This window comes from Hyla sarda, chromosome 10 (genome assembly GCF_029499605.1).
Source record: "Hyla sarda isolate aHylSar1 chromosome 10, aHylSar1.hap1, whole genome shotgun sequence".
Classification (NCBI taxonomy): Eukaryota; Metazoa; Chordata; class Amphibia; order Anura; family Hylidae; genus Hyla; species Hyla sarda.
The window spans coordinates 23,900,411-23,921,210 of NC_079198.1; the positions used below are offsets into that span (position 1 = coordinate 23,900,411).

A 20,800-nucleotide genomic window follows, 5' to 3' on the forward strand; every position below is an offset into this window, starting at 1 on the left:
AGGGGCAGATCCAGAATCGAGTCTCGGGAGGGGCACTATTAGAGTATTTTGTGTTGGCGGCCAAAAAAAAAGGTGTTGCTTACGGAACTTACAATATTATTAAATGTATCATACAGTTCTAACCTTGTTTAAGACTCTTAGGCCATGTTCATATGTCAGAATAATTATCAAATATACCAATTGCCACAGAATGGGAAAGTGCTAAAGAAGTTTTTACCATTTAAAACAACAGCTCCCAGTATGACCTAAGTAGTGGTAAGGGGATGCTGGGAGTTGTTGTTTCACCCATCATTACTGCAGAACTTACAAGTGACTCCAGCTCTGATGGGACACACACAGGAGGATACAGAATGACATCAGTGACTACAGGTGACGTCTTCTCTATAGTCTTTCCTTATTTAATTCAGATGTACTTACCACCGGGACTTGTTTCAGCTAAATCTTCTCTCTGCAGAACTTGATGCCCAGACGTCTCCTCACTATGTCAGCGCATTCTGATCCTCTATATGAAAACAATAATTATTATAATACTGCCAAACACTGTATTCTTCGAATATAATACTGGCACATACCTTCTGAATATAATTCTGACACATTGTACCTCCTGAATATACAACACACTGTACCCTCTGAATATAATACCGCCACACACCGTACCCTCTGAATATAATACTATCACACACCGTACCCTCTGAATATAATACTACCACACACTGCGCCATCTAAATATAATACTACCACACACTGTGCCCTCTGAATATAATACTAGCAAACACTGCACTCTCTGAATATAATACTACCACACACTGTGCCCTCTAAATTTAATACTACCACACACTGCACTCTCTGAATAGAATACTACCACACACTGTACCCTCTGTATATAATACTACCAAACACTGCACTCTCTGAATATAATACTACCACACAGTGCACTCTCTGAATATAATACTACCACACACTGTGCCCTCTAAATTTAATACTACCACACACTGCACTCTCTGAATAGAATACTACCACACACTGTACCCTCTGTATATAATACTACCACACACTGCACTCTCTGAATATAATACTACCACACACTGTACCCTCTAAATTTAATACTACCACACACTGCACTCTCTGAATATAACTTGCTGTGCAGTGAACCCTCTGAATAAAATACCCAAATGTATTGTGGCCCATAAAAAAACGTACCACCTCAGAAATTCCTCATAATCTACAATATACTTCTGAAATGCAGAACACTCTGTGCCTTCACATATAGTAATAATGCCCCATCTTATGCCCCTACATATAATAATTGTGACCCGTCCTGTTCCCCCCACATAATAATGCCCTGTGCCCCTAACATATATTGCCCCCTGTGCTGTGCCCTTCACATATAATTCCCCGTTCTTTGCCCCTCACATATAATGCCCCCATCATGCGTCCCTCACATATAATGCCCCCTGTGCTGTGCCCCACATATAATGCCCCCCGTGCTGCTCCCCTCACATATAATGTCCCCTGTGCTGTTCCCCACATATAATGCCCCCTGTGCTGTGCCCCTCACATATAATGCCCCCCATGCTGTGCCCCTCACATATAATGCTCCTGTCATATGCCCCACACATATAATGCCCCCTGTGCTGTGCCCTTCACATATAATGCCCCCGTTCTTTGCCCCTCACATATAATGCCCCCATCATGCACCCCTCACATATAATGTCCCGTGCTGTGCCCTTCGCATATAATGCCCCCGTTCTTTGCCCCTCACATATAATGCCCCCATCATGCGCCCCTCACATATAATGCCCCCTGTCCTGTCCAGTCAGTGGGCATTATATGTGAGGGGCACAACACAGGGGGCATTATATGTTTGGGGCACATGACAGGGGCATTATATGTGAGGGGCACAGGACAGGGGGCATTATATGTGAGGAGCGCATGATGGCGCATTATATATGAGGGGCACAGGATGGGGGCATTATATATGAGGGGCGCATGATGGGGGCATTATTTGTGAGGGGCACAGCACAGGGGGCATTATATGTTTCAGGCACAGCACAAGGGGCATTATATGTGATGGGCACAGAACAAGGGGCATTATATGTGGGGGGCACAGCACGGGCATTATATGTGAGGGGAACAGCACAGGGGACATTATGTGTGGGGCACAGCACAGGGGACATTATATGTGTGGGGCACAGCACAGGGGGCATTATATGTGTGGGGCACAGCACAGGGGGCATTATATGTGTGGGGCACAGCACAGGGGGCATTATATCATATAATGCCCCCTGTGCTGTGCCCCACACATATAATACCCCCTGTGCTGTGCCCCTCACATATAATGCCCCCTGTGCTGTGCCCACACATATAAAATATATGTGTGGGGGGCACAGCACAGGGGGTATTATATGTGTGGGGAAAAGCACAGGGGGTATTATATGTGTGGGGCACAGCACAGGGGGCATTATATCATATAATGCCCCCTGTGCTGTGCCCCACACATAATTCCCCCTGTGCTGTGCCCCCCACACATATCATTTATATGTGTGGTCACAGCACAAGGGGCATTATATGTGTGGGGCACAGCACAGGGGGCATTATATGTGTGGGGCACAGCACAGGGGGCATTATATGTGAGGGGCATAGCACAGGGGGAATTATGTGTGGGGCACAGCACAGGGGGCATTATATCATATAATGCCCCCTGTGCTGTGCCCCACACATATAATACCCCCTGTGCTATGCCCCTCACATATAATGCCTCACACATATAATACCCCCTGTGCTATGCCCCTCACATATAATGCCCCCTGTGCTGTGCCCCACACATATAATACCCCCTGTGCTGTGCACCTCACATATAATGCCCCCTATGCTGTGCCCACACATATAAATGATATGTGTGTGGGGCACAGCACAGGGGGTATTATATGTGTGGGGCACAGCACAGGGGCCCCCCCTGTCATGTGCTCTTAACATATAGTGCCCCCAGTGCTTTGCCCTGCAGCACCTCACATTAAAATTTCCCGTTTCTCTCCCCCCCCCCCCCCCCCAAGTTTTTAAATCCCCCTCCCCCTCCGATACAGTGCCCTTAACAGTGGCACATATTCTGTCTCCCAAATCCCCTGGGCCCTGAGCATATTCTTCTTACTTACTGTATGCTGGCCGCGGGGACGGGATTTCCGGGCGCCGGCCTGCAGAGGATAGCGTCCTCGCAGCTCACACGCTGTGTACTCACAGCGTGTGACTGCCTAGGCTAGTGAATGGTGGAGCGGAAGCTTACAGCTTCGGCTCCACCATTCTAGAGGGTGGGGGGCAGCAATCTCGGGGAGGGGGGGGGGGGGGCAATTGCCCCGTTGCCCCCCCCCCCCCCTGGATGCGCCACTGCTCTATACAGGAGTGATATTACCTTCTTGTTTGTGGGGAGTGCACAGCGCTCAGGAGAACTTACCTCTATACAGGAATGATATTACCTTCTTGTTTGCAGGGAGTGCACAGCGCTCAGGAGAACTTACCTCTATACAGGAGTGATATTACCTTCTTGTTTGCAGGGAGTGCACAGCGCTCAGGAGAACTTACCTCTATACAGGAATTATATTGCCTTCTTGTTTACAGGGATCGCACAGCGCTCAGGAGAACTTACCTCTACACAGGAATGATATTGCGTTCTCTTTTTCAGGGATCGCACAGCGCTCAGGAGATATTTTGTGCCTGCCCAACATTGACTGTATCGTTTATTGGTGAGAACCAGATTTTGGCAGCATAGGGGGAGATTTTATGTCATTTATCTCTGTTGTTTTTATTTGTAACAGGTGACTAGGTGGGTGGTCACTAGGGCCCAGCGAACCTCCCCACATTTTTTCACCACAAACATTAATTTAAATAAATTATTTAGTTTTCACTTTACTGGAGTCTGATGGATTTTCTCATTTCCCACACACTATCCCCTTCTCCTCCACCCTTTTTCTACCCCCCTTCTTTTTTTCTTCTAAATTCCCTCCCCCTCCTCACTTTATTCCTATCCATCCCCCCACCCCTTCCCCTCCTTTTTCTACCCAACACCTCATCACACACAGGTATCCCCAGGTGAACACCTGAGGACTGCACTTTTTCTTCCATTTTTTGATTCAACATTACAAAAAGTCTTGATAAACATTTTTCTATAGTTTGTTTTTAAATGTCTAGAGCACCTAGGGAGACTCGTGCATCTCCATAGTAACAGACAACAAACTCCCTGTAGTCTGACCCTACAGCCATACTCACTTGTATGCAGGAAAGTTAGTTAAGCATGTGGTATGATGTATAGTATAGAGAAACCTGCACTGTATCTTGTAGTGTCATGCTGTGTAAAACATATATAATCATTTATCTTTTTCTTCCATTTTTGATTCAATTTAACTGGAACTTAGGGTATAAGTGCCCGGCAGTTAACCTCGGTCTGTTTCACCCCAAAGAGTTAGTCGTTGAGCTGCACCCGCCCTTTTTGTAATGTTGCCTAATTTGTCTTTTTTTTTTTTTGCTGGATTTGTATTTTGATCAGTATTATTAGTCGAAACCAGGAGATATGCACCTTCGTCTGTGTTTTGGACCCACTCCTGGTTCTGGCTAATAATACTGACCAAAATACTCAGCCTTGGAGCAAAATGTTGTAGGAATCCAGTAATAATTCAGTCTCAGTCTGCCAGGATAGCGAATTCGCCATAGTTGAAGAAGCACAAACAACATATTGTGATCCTGCATTGCGGTTTCTCCCACCAGCTTCAGGAAGAATCCCTCCTTGCTATTGTGGGTTATGTTTATTTATACCTAACAAAAGGGAGGGTTTACAAAGCCACTCCCACATACAGTACAGAGCCACGCCCATACATACAGTGCAAAGCCACTCCCACATACAGTACAGAGCCACGCCCATACATACAGTGCAAAGCCACTCCCACACACAGTACAGAGCCACGCCCATACATACAGTGCAAAGCCACTCCCACATACAGTACAGAGCCACGCCCATACATACAGTGCAAAGCCACTCCCACATACAGTACAGAGCCACTCCCACATACAGTACAGAGCCACGCCCATACATACAGTCAGCATTAGGCTACAAGGTAATGATTCAGCCTACAGAAGATATGACACCTCCATGTGCCATCAATAACCACCACATCTGCAGCTATGGTGACCAGTTGACAACACATGAACCTACGCCATATCGCACAATATGAAGGCAATGTGACAACTTAATATTTCCGCGACAGCGTACCCGAAGGTGAGCAGATCTTTTATACAGTGAATGGTCACTCCTTCAATTCTGAGGTTGCCTTGTCGGTCGTAGCACCCCGCTTCCTTAGTAGTAGTTGAAAATGTTGGCAAAAAAACTCACAGGCCCTTATTTACTAAGAGTGTTGTGTAGGTTTCTTTGTGGGTTTATTTTCCACTGTATTTACTAAGGTTCCCCTACATTTTTCAACTTTCCCTATACAGTGACCCCCCGACCTACGATGGCCCCGACATACGATCATTTCCCCATATGATGGTCTCTCAGAGGCCATCGCATGTTGAAGGCAGCATCAACATACGATGCTTTTGTATGTCGGGGCCATCGCATAAACGGCTATCCGGCAGCGCAGACTGCTTCAGCTGCCACCGGATAGCCGCTTACGGTGCCCCGTGTGGTCCGCTGACGATCACTTACCTGTCCTCGGGGACCGGCGCGTCCTCTTTGGGATCCCCTGCATCGTCGGCGCTCTCCATCGACGTCACTGCGTACGCCGTCCCGTCATCCAATAGCAGCGGCGTGCGTAGTGAAGTGATGGCGGCGATGGAGAGCGAGGATGCCGGGGAAGCAGAGGCCTTGCCGGAGCTTCGGGGACACCTCAGGGATGCGGCGACAGTGATGGATGCCGACATCCCGGGCAGCGGTGACGGTCCGGAGCGGTGGGGACAGGTGAGTACAACTTCCTCTAACAGTGGTCTTCAACCTGCGGACCTCCAGATGTTGCAAAACTACAACACCCAGCATCCAGTTTTGCAACATCTGGAGGTCCGCAGGTTGTAGACCACTGTCCTATACTTTACATTGCACGGATCCCTTAACATGCGATGGTTTCAACAAATGATGGTCCATTTGGAACGGATTACCATCGTATGTTGAGGGACCACTGTACTTTGCTTCTTTTTTTTTTTTTTTTACACATGCTCTGATCGGTGGGGTTTTCCTCAGCTAAAATCCACCACATTTGCCCAGTTGCCCATAGCAACCAATCAGCTCGCTTCTTTCATTTTTAACAAGGCCTCTGCAAAATGAAAGCAGCGATCTGATTGGTTGCTATGGGCAACTCAGCAACTTTTCCTCTGGACAGGTTTTGATAAATCTCCCCCTTTATGTGGAAACCTTGTTGGGTTTTTGTGAAAATGTCGGGAACACGCCCCTTTTCGGAGACCACGCCCCATTTCCCTGGTGGCCACGCCCATTTTCAGGTTTACTTAGCAAAATGGAGAGTTAGCCGGGGTTTTTTCAATTCTGGCTTAAAATCTGGCGCAGACAGAATTTCTGGCGCAATGCGACAGAATCTGACGCACAACCCGACCAAACATGTCGGGTTTGCAATAGTAAATGAGGGCCACAGTTCCAAGTGTAATGGTAAAAAGATTCAATACCCGAGATAGGCTGGGTCCACACTACGTTTTGTCCCATACGGGAGCGCATACGGCAGGGGGGAGCTAAAAGCTCGCGCTCCCGTATGTCACCGTATGCGCTCCCGTATGTCATTCATTTCAATGAGCCGACCGGAGTGAAACGTTCGGTCCGGTCGGCTCATTTTTGCGCCGTATGCGCTTTTACAACCGGACCTAAAACCGTGGTTGACCACAGTTTTAGGTCCGGTTGTAAAAGCGCATACGGCGCAAAAATGAGCCGACCGGACCGAACGTTTCACTCCGGTCGGCTCATTGAAATGAATGACATACGGGAGCGCATACGGTGACATACGGGAGCGCGAGCTTTTAGCTCCCCCCTGCCGTATGCGCTCCCGTATGGGACAAAACGTAGTGTGGACCCAGCCATACAAATAAGTATAATACAAGAGAAAAGCTATTAACGGCAATTACATGGAACTTTGTCTGTTTGCGCTCTGATTCGCAGGTCAGTCTGTTTCATTTTTGATAACATTACATTTGCTGCCTGTTCTGGAAATGAATTGTTTAGCTCAGTCTTTTGTTCTCTCTATTCACTTGATCAGACAACCAATTAATAATTGTGTTCTGATACAGTTTCTGCCGAAAAGCTAATGGAGTCATCTTACTGCACAGGCGGCAATTAAGATTACTGATCTGCCGCCTATTCACATTTCTCTTTTCTGAGCTGATGGAGACTTGACACTCGGCCCTGCCACGTATACATACCCTATACTTGATTCTGATGGGCAGTGGTATACAGGAGGGTGGGTCATAGGTGGGGTTGCCACTTTTCTTGCAAAAAAATTTATAAATACCGGCCATGCTACTTTGCATAATTAATTATATATGCGTAGCATCACAGAATACACATATGCGGGGGCAACTTTTGACCTATTCTGACCCCTATAACTTTTTTTTATTTTTTTATTTCTCCTTATACGGTCCTGTATGCGGACTAATTTTTTGCGCCATGATCTGTAGTTTTGAACAGTACCATTTTTATTTTGATGACTTTTTTTTTTATCACTTAAAAAAAAATAAAAAAAAATTAATTACATTCTGGAATTGCAGTTAGTTACTAACTAGAACTCCCAGCATGCCCTGATACAGCCTGTGGCTCAGCAGCTGCCCCAAACAAAAACTACAACTCCCAGCATGTTGCACTATATAGTAGTGTATAGTATAGGTCAGTGTTTCCCAACCAGGGGTGCCTCCAGCTGTTGCAAAACTACAACTCCCAGCATGTTGGACTATATAGTAGGATATAGTATAGGTCAGTATTTCCCAACCAGGGGTGCCTCCAGCTGTTTCAAAACTACAACTCCCAGCATGTTGGACTATTAGTAGTATATAGTATAGGTCAGTGTTTTCCAACCAGGGGTGCCTCCAGCTGTTGCAAAACTACAACTCCCAGCATGTTGGACTATATAGTAGTATATGTCAGTGTTTCCCAACCAGGGGGGCCTCCAGCTGTTGCAAAACTACAACTCCCAGCATGCCCGGACAGCCAACGGCAAGAGCTGGAGGCACTCTGGTTGGGAAACACTGGTATAAGTTATGGTGCAACATTCCAGGAGTTGGAGGATTGGTTGGATAAATACCGGCCATTGCATTGTCAGTATTTTTAATATAAAAATACCGGCAGGGTGGCCAAAATACCAGCTGTGCCTGTAAAATACCGGGCAGGTGGCATCCCTAGGCATAAGGCACTCAGGTGGCTCATAAGGTAGAACTAGTGTCTTGTGACATTAAACTGTCCTCTGGTTATTCACGTTTATACCCACATACCGAGTGCGTTAGCTTCCTATGAAACTAACCTATATGTGTAGTACATAGGGAGATCAGATTGAAAGGCTTCGCTGGGTTAATTTAAATGGCGGGAGTTGAGCCGAGAAAAAAAAACTACTGGAGATATTTTTTTTCTCTCTGCTTGACTCAAAAAGGGGAAAAGCAGCACAAACCAGACAGAAACACAAAAGACCCCCATTCAAAGCCAAGGGGACTCGTCGGGACCCGTTGGTGTCTGTTGTACTAACAGACCATCCAGGTCCGCTGGTTGTCGATGGAACGGATTCTGCCATGACGCTCCCGAACGGAGCTCTGAAGCACATGTAAACCAGGCCTAAGCTGTTTGGCAGGGATAGGTGCCACTGGCTCCTGTAGCAGGATTTAGGTCCCATGTCTTTTGTGTACTGTAACATTAGTGGGCAGATGTGGACATATGAGGAAGGTTTAAAGGGGAAGTCTGATGGAAAACATTATTATTATTATTTTTAATCAACTGGTGGCAGCAAGTTAAATAGATTTGTAAATTACTTCTATTTAAAAATCTTAAAGGACATCTGCAGCGTTACAAACACTTATCCCCTATCCTCAAGATAGGGGATAAGTGATTGATCGCCGGGGGTCCTACGTTGCGGCCGGCACGCCTCCTCCATACATCTCTATGGGAGAGGCAGGGAGGCAACATTTGTGCCTCCCCGCATCCCCCATAGAACTGTATGGGGAAGTGGAGGAGACGGGGCGTCACCGACGACCTCTAGGTCGACGCTACATCACCATGAGCGCTTATGGCGGCGCCCCGTTAGGGAGATCGGGGGGGTCCCAGCGGTCAGACCCCCCGCGATCAAACACTTATCCCATATCCTGTGGATAGGGGATAAGTGTAATGCCGCTGCAGTTGTCCTTTAATCCTTCCAGTACTTATCAGCTGCTTTGTGCTCCAGAGGAAGTTGTGTAGTTTTTTTCAGTTTGACCACACTGCTCTCTGCTGACACCTCTGTCCATGTCAGGAACTGTCCAGAGTAGGAACTCTGGCTAGTCACCCCCACTTCTGCCCGACCAAGCCCCTGGCTCTGGGCCACCCCACCCCACAGACGAAGCATCACAGAGACAATGGCCGCCACAGAGAACCACAACAGTTGCCCTCATTTACTTAGAAAATCGGGTTGTAAGTCTATGTTGCTTTCTTACCCGACTGCTTTTTTCCTCTGGTATTTATTATTATGTCGCATCCTGTTTGTCGCACGTGGGTTTTGGTTTCCAACTCCTCTGAGTTGTCGGGGAAAAAATCCACAACAAGGGTACATTCCCACACGGCGCATTTGCTGCGTATTTGCTGCTGCGTATTTTATTTTCTCTGTTGAAGTCAATGGATAGGAAAATACGCAGCACCAAATACGCAGCAAAATACGCCGTGTGGGAACGTACCCTAATTCAACAAATTCGGGTTGGAAACCTTTATAAATACGTGGGAAAGCTCAGAAATGTCGGGTTACGCCCCTTTTTCGGGTTTGGGAGAATCCACATGTCGCATCGTGTCGCAGACTGGCGCACGATGTGTGCGACATGTAGCAGACAAAGATGCGCCAAAAAAAAACAACAAAACAAGTCGGGTTTAGAATAGTAAATGAGGGCCAGTGTGGACACCTACCATGTGCTCCCTACCAGAGTCTCCTGCTAATTAAAATGTATAATAACCTGTTAGTGTTTGAATTTATGCTGAGAAGCAATTAGATCAAATTACAAATTGTGGATGTGCGGCTGTGTTTCTTTTTACCTATTTTTGTTTTACAGTTGTAGTTTTGAAACAGCAGGAGGTCCACAGGTTGGAGACCACTACCATAAACTATTCCATAATGTAACCCAAACTAAACCCAGGCCACTTAAGCCTGCACCCCCTCTATCCCCCCCCAGATACCCCCTCTATCCCCCCCCCAGATACCCCTCTATCCCCCCCCCCCCCCCCCCGAGACCACCTCTATCGCCACGGATACCCCCCTATCCCTCGGGATACCCCTCTATCCCCCCCCCCCGGATACCCCCCTCTATCCCTCGGGATACCCCTTCTATCCGTCGGGATACCCCCTCTATCCCCCCCTCATACCCCCTCTATCCCCCCCCCGGATACCCCCCTCTACCCCTCGGATACCCCCCTCCGGATACCCCCCTCTATCCCCCGGATACCCCCTCTATCACCCCGGATACCCCCTCTATCACCCCGGATACCTGCTATATCACCCCGGATACCCCCTCTATCCCCCCTGGATACCCCCTCTCCCCCCCATACCCCCTCTATCACCCTGATACCTGCTTTATCCCCCGGATACCCCCTCTATCTCCCCCCGGATACCCCCTCTATCCCTCGGATAACCCCCTCTATCCCCCCCGGATACCCCCCTCTATCCCCCCCGGATACCCCCCTCTATCTCCCCCGGATACCCCCCTCTATCTCCCCCGGATACCCCCTCTATCCCTCGGATACCCCCTCTATCCCTCGGATACCCCCTCTATCCCCCCTGGATACCCCCTCTATCTCCCCCGGATACCCCCTCTATCTCCCCCGGATACCCCCCTCTATCCCCCCTGGATACCCCCTCTATCCCTCGGATACCCATGCTGTGTTCTGCGGTTCTGCTGCATTTCCTCCACCACGTCCAGTCCGCAGCACATTGCAGAGCACTAGCACAAATGACGCCGGTTATGATTGACAGCCCGATTCTCCGGAGTGTACCACTTACTGCTTTTAATAGGGGGGGAAAGTTGCTTAAAGAGTGACCTCTAGCGGCCAGTCCCCGTATCGCCCGTATACTACTACTCTACGTCACTTCAGTGACCCGCTCTTCCCGCCCCATTCGGTAACCAGGTAACGGCTTCTTGTTGCTGGCTTCTTTTCCCGGCGTGCATTTGGAAAGCAAGATGGCGGCTGCCAGCTGTGATGTTGTGGGCTGGAGATGTAGAGATAATTCGTGAAGGAGATGGAGGAGACTTCGGTGTTTCTGGTGTGCCTGACGGCCAGCAGCGGGGTGCCCCTTTACTGCCGGAGCAAGGGCAGCAGCCGTCAGGTAACTATGGGCAGGGGGCGGCCCATGGGATTGGGGCTGGGTGGGGATTCCCAGTGACCAGTACGTAGTGCAGTGTTTCCCAACCAGGGTGCCTCCAGCTGTAGCAAAACTACAGCTCCCAGCATGCCCGGACAGTCGTTGGCTGTCCGGACATGCTGGGAGTTGTAGTTTTGCAACAGCTGGAGGCACCCTCGTTGGGAAACACTAATGTAGTGTGACTGTCACAAGTGATTCCCATTGACTTGTATATAGTGTGACTGTCACAAGTGATTCCCATTGACTTGTATGGAGTGTAACTGTCATTAATGACTCCCATTGACTTGTATGGAGTGTGACTGTCACAAGTGATTCCCATTGACTTGTATGGAGTGTAACTGTCACAAGTGATTCCCATTGACTTGTATGTAGTGTGACTGTCACAAGTGATTCCCATTGACTTGTATGTAGTGTAACTGTCATTAATGACTCCCATTGACTTGTATGTAGTGTAACTGTCACAAGTGATTCCCATTGACTTGTATGGAGTGTAACTGTCATTAATGACTCCCATTGACTTGTATGTAGTGTGATTGTCACAAGTGATTCCCATTGACTTGTATGTAGTGTGACTGTCACATGTGATTCCCATTGACTTGTATGGAGTGTAACTGTCATTAATGACTCCCATTGACTTGTATGTTGTGTGATTGTCACAAGTGATTCCCATTGACTTGTATGGAGTGTGACTGTCATTAAAGGGGTACTCCGGCGCTAAGACATCTTATCCCCTATGCAAAGGATAGGGGATAAGATGCCTGATCGCGGGGGTCCTGACACTGGGAACCCCCTTGATCTTGCATGCAGCACCCCGTTACAATGATTCCCCGGAGCATGTTTGCCCCGGGTCTGATTACTGGCTATAACGCTATCCGCCCCCTCAATGCAAGCCTATAGGAAGGGGATAAGATGTCTTAGCGCCGCAGTACCCCTTTAATGATTCCCATTGACTTGTATGTAGTGTGACTGTCACAAGTGATTCCCATTGACTTGTATGGAGTGAGACTGTCACAAGTGATTCACATTGACTTGTATATAGTGTGATTGTCACAAGTGATTCCCATTGACTTGTATGGAGTGTGATTGTCACAAGTGATTCCCATTGACTTGTATTGAGTGTGATTGTCACAAGTGATTCCCATTGACTTGTATGGAGTGTGACTGTCACAATTGATTCCCATTGACTTGTATGGAGTGTGATTGTCACAAGTGATTCCCATTGACTTGTATGGAGTGTGACTGTTATGAATGATTCCCATTGACTTGTATGGAGTGTGACTGTTATGAATGATTCTTATTGACTTGTATGGAGTGTGACTGTTATGAATGATTCTTATTGACTTGTATGGAGTGTGACTGTTGTGAATGATTCTTATTGACTTGTATGGAGTGTGACTGTTATGAATGATTGTTATTGACTTGTATGGAGTGTGACTGTTATGAATGATTCTTATTGACTTGTATGGAGTGTGACTGTTATGAATGATTCCCATTGACTTGTATGGAGTGTGACTGTTATGAATGATTCCCATTGACTTGTATGGAGTGTGACTGTTATGAATGATTCTTATTGACTTGTATGGAGTGTGACTGTTATGAATGATTGTTATTGACTTGTATGGAGTGTGACTGTTATGAATGATTCTTATTGACTTGTATGGAGTGTGACTGTTATGAATGATTCTTATTGACTTGTATGGAGTGTGACTGTTATGAATGATTCTTATTGACTTGTATGGAGTGTGACTGTTATGAATGATTCTTATTGACTTGTATGGAGTGTGACTGTTATGAATGATTCTTATTGACTTGTATGGAGTGTGACTGTTATGAATGATTCTTATTGACTTGTATGGAGTGTGACTGTTATGAATGATTCTTATTGACTTGTATGGAGTGTGACTGTTATGAATGATTCTTATTGACTTGTATGGAGTGTGACTGTTATGAATGATTCTTATTGACTTGTATGGAGTGTGACTGTTATGAATGATTCTTATTGACTTGTATGGAGTGTGACTGTTATGAATGATTGTTATTGACTTGTATGGAGTGTGACTGTTATGAATGATTCTTATTGACTTGTATGGAGTGTGACTGTTATGAATGATTCTTATTGACTTGTATGGAGTGTGACTGTTATGAATGATTGTTATTGACTTGTATGGAGTGTGACTGTTATGAATGATTGTTATTGACTTGTATGGAGTGTCACTGTCTTGAACAATTTTTACTTGCACTTGCGGGATCAAACACTCTTATCAGGCCCTTAAAAAAAAACAGAAGTGACTGTCCTGAGTGATTTTTATTTAAAGTGGGCATTACAAATGTTGAGGTGGCACTGCTGTTAGGTTCCCTGGAAAATAAGGGGCCAAACTCACCTGTTAGCTGCAGACAGTTTTGTGTGTTCGCTTTGAAGAGTCCAATTTAGGGTATGTTCACATTCAGTAATGTAAACAGAATCTGTGCTCGCAGAATTCCGAGATCAGAGATTCCATCTAAAGGCCGCCACTGAAATACTTCAGCAGTGGGACCGTGCGGCACTCCGCCGTCACCATTGAGGGCTATGCAGTGCTTGCGGACTTCCACACAAAGAATCGACATGTTCTTTCTTTGTGCGGATCATTTTCAGCTGCAGAATTATCTGCCGCTTAAATTCCGCAGTGTGAACGGATCCAAGGAAGATCTATTCACACTAATGTTAGGGGTTCACACCACAGAATTCCGACACACAATTAAGCGCTAATTACTCAGTGTGAACATACCCTTAGAGGGTACCTAAGGTTTTTTTAAACTTCTGACATGCTATAGCGACATATGCAAAGTTTTGATTGGCGGGTTTTGTGTGCTTAGACCCTATGAACATTTTTTTTTTTATACATACACTGGCTCCAGGAAGTTAAACAGATTTGTAAATTACTTTCAGTAATTATGAGCTGCTGAAGTTGAGTTGTTCTTTTCTGTCTAAGTGCTCTCTGATGACACCTGTCTCGGGGACTGGTCAGGGTAGAAGCAAATCCCCATAGCAAACCTCTTCTACTCTGTGCAGTTCCCGAGACAAGCAGAGATGTCAGCAGAGAGCACTGTTGCCAGACAGAAAAGAACAACTCAACTTCAGCAGCTGATAATTATTGGAAGGATTAATTTTTTTTTAATAGAAGTAATTTACAAATCTGTTACTTTCTGGAGCCAGTTGATACAGGGAAAAAAAGTTTTTTCCTGAATAACACCTTTAGGGTCTATTCACACGTACAGTATTCTGCGCAGATTTGATGCGCAGGATTTCAAGCTGTGTTCAGTCATTCAGTTTACATTCAAATCTGCGCAGAATACTGTACATGTGAATAGACCATTAAAGTGAACAGGAAGCACTGCCCCCTAAGGGCTCCTACTTTAGTGATTGATATAGGTCCCCGCGCCTGAACTCGCGCCAATTAAACATTTTTTACATGTTGAGTAAGAATTAGGGATCAACCAATTATCGGTTTGGCCGATATTGTTGGCCGATATTCACGATTTTGGACATTATCGGTATCGGCAATTACCTTGCCGTCCAGCGCAAGGCTCGGGGGAAAGTTTATTCAATAGACATAGTAGACAGACATCAGAACTTCGCAAGCGTGCAGGTGATGCGTTTCAGCCTTAGCAAAATGGCCATAGTCATACAACGATTGTACGTGTTAGGATCCTACATGTATGGGAGGAGGGAACACATGTACTCCATCGGCTGGACCGCCCACACATTCCCAACAGGTACTGCATGTATAATCAATAGCAAAACATACTAACCAATAAAATCACCTATATATTCAAATTTTCATATTGAATATGCAATACAAAATCACATCATGGTAAAAGCTTTGATATAATATAAGAAATACTGTATATACTATGATCTGTATAGACGTCTGAAAAGACGGGAAACACACGGGAAAGGGGAAGAAAGAGCAGAGGAAGACGCAGGGAGAATAGATAGCTGAGGGCTAATATAATAATACAAAAGAGTATATAGTCTACCATATCATAAGATTCCCCGGCTACTATTCTAGTACGCCAATACGAACAAGACAATATTCAGTAATACAGTTCTCAAGCTTATATGACATAAATGTCTCTAATCATAACCTAATAATGTAAGATGGGATCTAACCTCATGTTTAAAGGGGTACTCCGCTGCTCAGCGTTTGGAACAAACTGTTCCGAACGCTGGAGCCGGTAGCTCAGGACATCATAGGCCCGCCCCCACATGATGTCACACCCCGCCCCCTCAATGCAAGTCTATGGGAAGGGGCGTGACAACTGTCACGCCCCCTCCCATAGACTTGCACTGAGGGGGCGGGGTGTGACGTCTCGAGCTGCTGTTTGTTCCAAATGCTGAGCAGCGGAGTACCCCTTTAAGCCTTTCGGAACCTTGTTTCCAACTTCAGTATCCAATATACTTCACGGTCCAGAATTTTTTGTTTTAAATTCCCATCCGATGTACTGTACTTCACAATCGCGGCATGTGAACAGGTAAATAACCCCAGCAGTGTTGCAATTAATGTATTGTTTGAAGAAAAAAAAATAATTGTCATATATATATCTATTATGTTTGTGAGGGTTTTGAATTCTGTACTATATTGTGTTGAAAACACAATAGGAGATTGTTTGGCCCTGAGCTGGTTTCCTATATTAGATTTACATTTGGAACTTTTCAGTTCACCATGGTCCTTATTACTGGCAATGTTCTTGGCCCTAGTAATAGTCCATTGCGTAAATTCCCGCTCTCAAACGGTTAACAATGGCAACAGCTTCTTTTTTCGAAGTCCGTGGTGAGCGCACAGTTTCTTCACGCTCGGATAATCTCCTCAACGGGGAGATTCTCCGTTACCTGTGCTGGATGGCACGATGCGGCATGAAAATTTTTATTTACCGCTGTGTTTTTTCGGTAAGTGGTTGATAAAACCTTGCCGCCTGTGCCATCACAACGCAAGTGCAAATCCAAAAAAATCACCTCATTACAATCATAGGAAATGGTAAATTTCAAATTAAGTTTATTGCTGTTCATGTATTCCGAGAACCCCTTTATGGCCGCTACATTGGACCCCCAAATAAATAGGTCGTCGATGTAGCGCCCATACCACAGTAGGTTATGATTAGAGACATTTATGTCATATAAGCCTGAGAACTGTATTACTGAATATTGTCTTGTTCGTATTGGCGTACTAGAATAGTAGCCGGGGAATCTTATGATATGGTAGAATATATATATTCTTTTGTATTATTATATTAGCCCTCAGCTATCCTACCTGCGTCTTCCTCTGCTCTTTCTTCCCCTTTCCCGTCTGTTTGTGTATTTCCCATCTTTTCAGACGTCTATACAGATCATAGTATATATAGTATTTCTTATATTATATCAAAGCTTTTACCATGATGTGATTTTGTATTGCATATTCAATATGAAAATTTAAATATATTAGCGATTTTATTGGTTAGTATGTTTTGCTATTGATTATACATGCAGTACCTGTTGGGAATGTGTGGGCGGTCCAGCCGACGGAGTACAGGTGTTCCCTCCTCCCATACATGTAGGATCCTAACACGTACAATCGTTGTATGACTATGGCCATTTTGCTAAGGCCGAAACGCATCACCTGCACGCTTGTAAAGTTCTGATGTCTGTCTACTATGGCTGTTGAATAAACTTTCCCCCGAGCCTTGCGCTGGACACTCCTTCGTTTTTTTTTTAGTTTTTTTTTTTTACATGTTGCTATAACACTTTATATATGTTTTAAAACTTTAGGTAGCCTTTAAAGCTTGCCTGTCATATCACAGGATAAATAATGCTTCTATATGTTACTCACTTGGTTATGCAGATGCTTTACAAGTCTTTTTTATGTGTCTAGCTTCTGTATTTAGCTTACAAATCCCTCTGTTCTATTGCTCACTCATTCTGACCTCCACTGCTCAAGAAGGGGTGTATCCGGGGCAAGCACTGAGCCCGACCTCACTCACCATGCATTTATTTCCTCCCTGAGTCTGCTGTGCTGGGTCTCTTCATCCAATCGGCAGGCTGCTCTGTAACCCACTCCATTGTTATCATACTGTAGACTGGACAGGAGTGAGCACAGAGGAGTGCTAGTCCTGTCCTCACTTGCTGGACTTTGTCCTAGCCTATGCTTCAGCTGGGACAAAGATGATTCTGCAACCAGATAGGATTATGTTTCGCTGTCGCAAGCGTGTTGCGACAGCGAAACATGTCGAGGGTGGCTGTACAGTTCACATTTTAAACTGCACACCACAACAGTACTGATACAGGTGTACTGCAGCACCATTTATTTTTCAATTGTATGGGCATGAGGCTCATGTTGTTACATTGATCACGGCTACATTGCACTGCTGTGGTACTGATTTTAACATTACATCTGGGGATCATACGAATTATTTCTTTTAAAGAGAATTAATAAAAGTTATTAGACTGCATTGAGGGGGCGTGGCCATGACATCACGAGCCTCTGCCCCACAGCGTCTGTCATCCGGCACAGAGCGAAGTTCACTCCGTGCACCGAAAATCTGGGGTGCAGCAGCAGAGATCATGGAAGTCTGGCTACTGGGGATAGGGGATAAGATGTCTAGGGACGGAGTACCCCTTTAAGAAGTAATAGGGCAGTATTACTGCTTACTGCTATCTGTGTTTCTGGACCATAATGGTTCCTCCCTAAGGCAGAAGCGAATTGGTTGCACCAGCATACAGTCCAATTTTTCATGTTTTTTTTTTTAAATATCTTTACTAAGCACAGTTGACTTCTATGGAGTGTGACTGTTCTGAGATGCTCATGTTATATAGTGTGATCATCATGAAATTCTGTGAACTGTAACTTTCATGACCGATTCTTATTGACGTCACATTCTGACTCTGGTGAGTGATTCCTTTTGAGCTCTGTAGAGTGTGACTCTGGTGAATGATTTTGTTTAACTTCTACGATTTGTGACTGTTGGGAGTGACTCCCACAGACAGGGACGTGCACAAGCATTGTGGAGGGAAAGGACTCAAGTTAAAAAAAATAAAAAACAAAAAGAGGAATCTCACCGTGACGTGACATCATCATTGAGCAGTTAGACAGAAAACTTCAGAAGCTAATAACTATTGGAAGGATTAAGATTTTTTAATAGAAGTCATTTACAAATTTGTTTAACTTTCCGGAGCCAGTTGATATATATAAAAAAGTTTTTGCCTGGAATACCCCTTTAAGCGTGATCATCACACTATCAAGAGATTTGTGGCAGATTCTGAGCACTGATGGGTTTGTGCAGATAAAGGCACATTGAGGAAGATTTCTGCTAGATCCAGAGAGCAGCTGCTAAATACCATTACATAGCAGCAAACAGATATTTAAAGCTGCTGGTGCCTCTGGAGTCCCATGGATATCAAGGTGTAGAGTCCTCCAGAGTATTGCAACTGTGCATAAACCTTCTATTCGACCACTACTAACCAATGCTCACAAGCAGAAGCGTCTGCATTGGGTAGAAAAATACATGAAGACTAATTTTGAAACAGTCCTGTTCACTGACGAGTGCCGTGCAACCCTGGATGGTCCAGATGGATGGAGTAGTGGATGGTTGGTGTACGGCCACCCTGTTCCAACAAGGCTGCGATGTCAGCAAGGCTGTGGTGGACTCATGCCGGAATCATGGGAAGAGAGCATCCTCCCCTGACCTCAATCCTATTGAGAACCTTTGGAGCATCCTCAAGCAAAAGATTTATGAAGGTCGGAGGCAGTTTACATCCAAACAGCAGCTCTGGGAGGCTATTCTGACATCTTACAAACAAATTCAAGCAAAAACTGTCCAAAAACTCATAAATTCAATGGATGCAAGACTTGTGAAGCTGCTATGAAATAAGGGGTCCTATGTTAAAATGTAACGTGACCTTTTAAAATGTTTAAAAAGTTAAAATGCTGTTAAAAGTTTGATTGAAATAGCTTTTAATTTCAGTTAATGCTGCAAACACAACAAATGACAGCTTTCAGTTCTTTACAACCTATAAAGGGTTTTGACACTTACTGTGTGTAATAATTTGGAACAGTACATTGTACGTTTTTAGTTTTAAATAATACTGTTATCATTAGGAGGTTTGTTCAATAAAATTGAATTGTACTCTTAATACAGTAGTTGAGAACATGAGAATTATGCTGATTGTTATTTACAGCAATTATTTAGGTAAATGAGAGAAATATTATTTGCACTCAGATCCTTACACTGGGCCATTTTTCCTGGTTGTAACACATCAACTTTAAGAATTGCTGTTTAATTGGTTTTAATGTTGTGGCTGGCCAGTGTGCGGGAGTTTATATACAGTTTTATACTTAAAAGTACCAGATTCTCTTTTCTTCTCTACTCAGGGATGAAGTGTGATACTACCGTGAGATCTCGCACCTTTCCAGGAGACGCCTTTTGATCTGCTTATCGGCAGCAATGCCTACTGTCCACTAGATGGCGCCATTGGCTATCAGTATATACCGTGCTGTTATGTTTAGGGCACATTATGTGTGATAACCATTGTAAGATATAATTAGTAATGTCATGTCTGTAACAAGATTAATGCAGATTATAGTAATAGTCTACATATAATTATAGTGACGTAAAGTACATAATGTAAATAGGGCATATCTGTTCTTACACAGACTGTGCGGATGAGGTTTTGGCCCCAGCATACATGTCACATGCTGCCCATCAAATCTGGAGCATTTACCAGGACCCTGACATTGTCTGTACATTTCCAGAATGTGTTTGTAGTTTTGGACTATTTTTAGATTGTGTAATGCTTAGTTTCTCATGTGGTGGCGCTGCAGAGAAATTGAATACTTTTCTATTAGGTTCCCCTGCAAATTATGGCTGATTGCTACCGGTCCTAAAAGCAAGACGCCCTGTCATCTGCTTATCAGGAAACCCATAAAAAAAGAAGATTGTCTAAGATAGACGACTCATTACATGCGGGCCGGACATCAGACAGAATTTTAAATATATATATATATATATATATATATATATATATATATATTGTGTGTGTATGTATATATATATATATATATATAGGATCGACCGATTATCCGTTTGGCCGATATTATTGGACGATATTTACGATTTTGGATGTTATCGGCAATTTACCTTGCCAATAATCCGATAATGCATCCTATATACATTTCTTGTATTGAGGATCTGATCATATTTAAGCATTTATCAAAGCAAAGGGTAGTCACATGACACTT

General features: G+C 44.8%; 2 protein-coding genes across 5 annotated transcripts in view; one reads left to right on the forward strand and one right to left on the reverse strand.

Moving 5' to 3' along the window:
* LOC130293382 (cathepsin D-like) overlaps positions 1–11,156 on the reverse strand; it is a 69,939-nt gene extending 58,783 nt beyond the window's left edge. The window contains exon 1 of the mRNA XM_056542000.1: positions 11,066–11,156. Coding sequence (XP_056397975.1) covers positions 11,066–11,124 — 59 coding nt within the window. The 5' untranslated portion in view covers positions 11,125–11,156. The remainder of the gene's footprint in view (positions 1–11,065) is intronic.
* Positions 5,113–20,800, forward strand: part of FUZ (fuzzy planar cell polarity protein) — a 101,364-nt gene continuing 85,676 nt past the window's right edge. For 2 of the 4 annotated variants that reach the window (XM_056541995.1, XM_056541996.1), the window contains exon 1: positions 11,206–11,516. In XM_056541995.1, coding sequence (XP_056397970.1) covers positions 11,430–11,516 — 87 coding nt within the window. In that variant the 5' untranslated portion in view covers positions 11,206–11,429. Of the gene's footprint in view, positions 5,264–11,205; positions 11,517–20,800 lie in introns of those variants that run through there. The other 2 variants (XM_056541998.1, XM_056541997.1) reach the window with 2 other exon arrangements.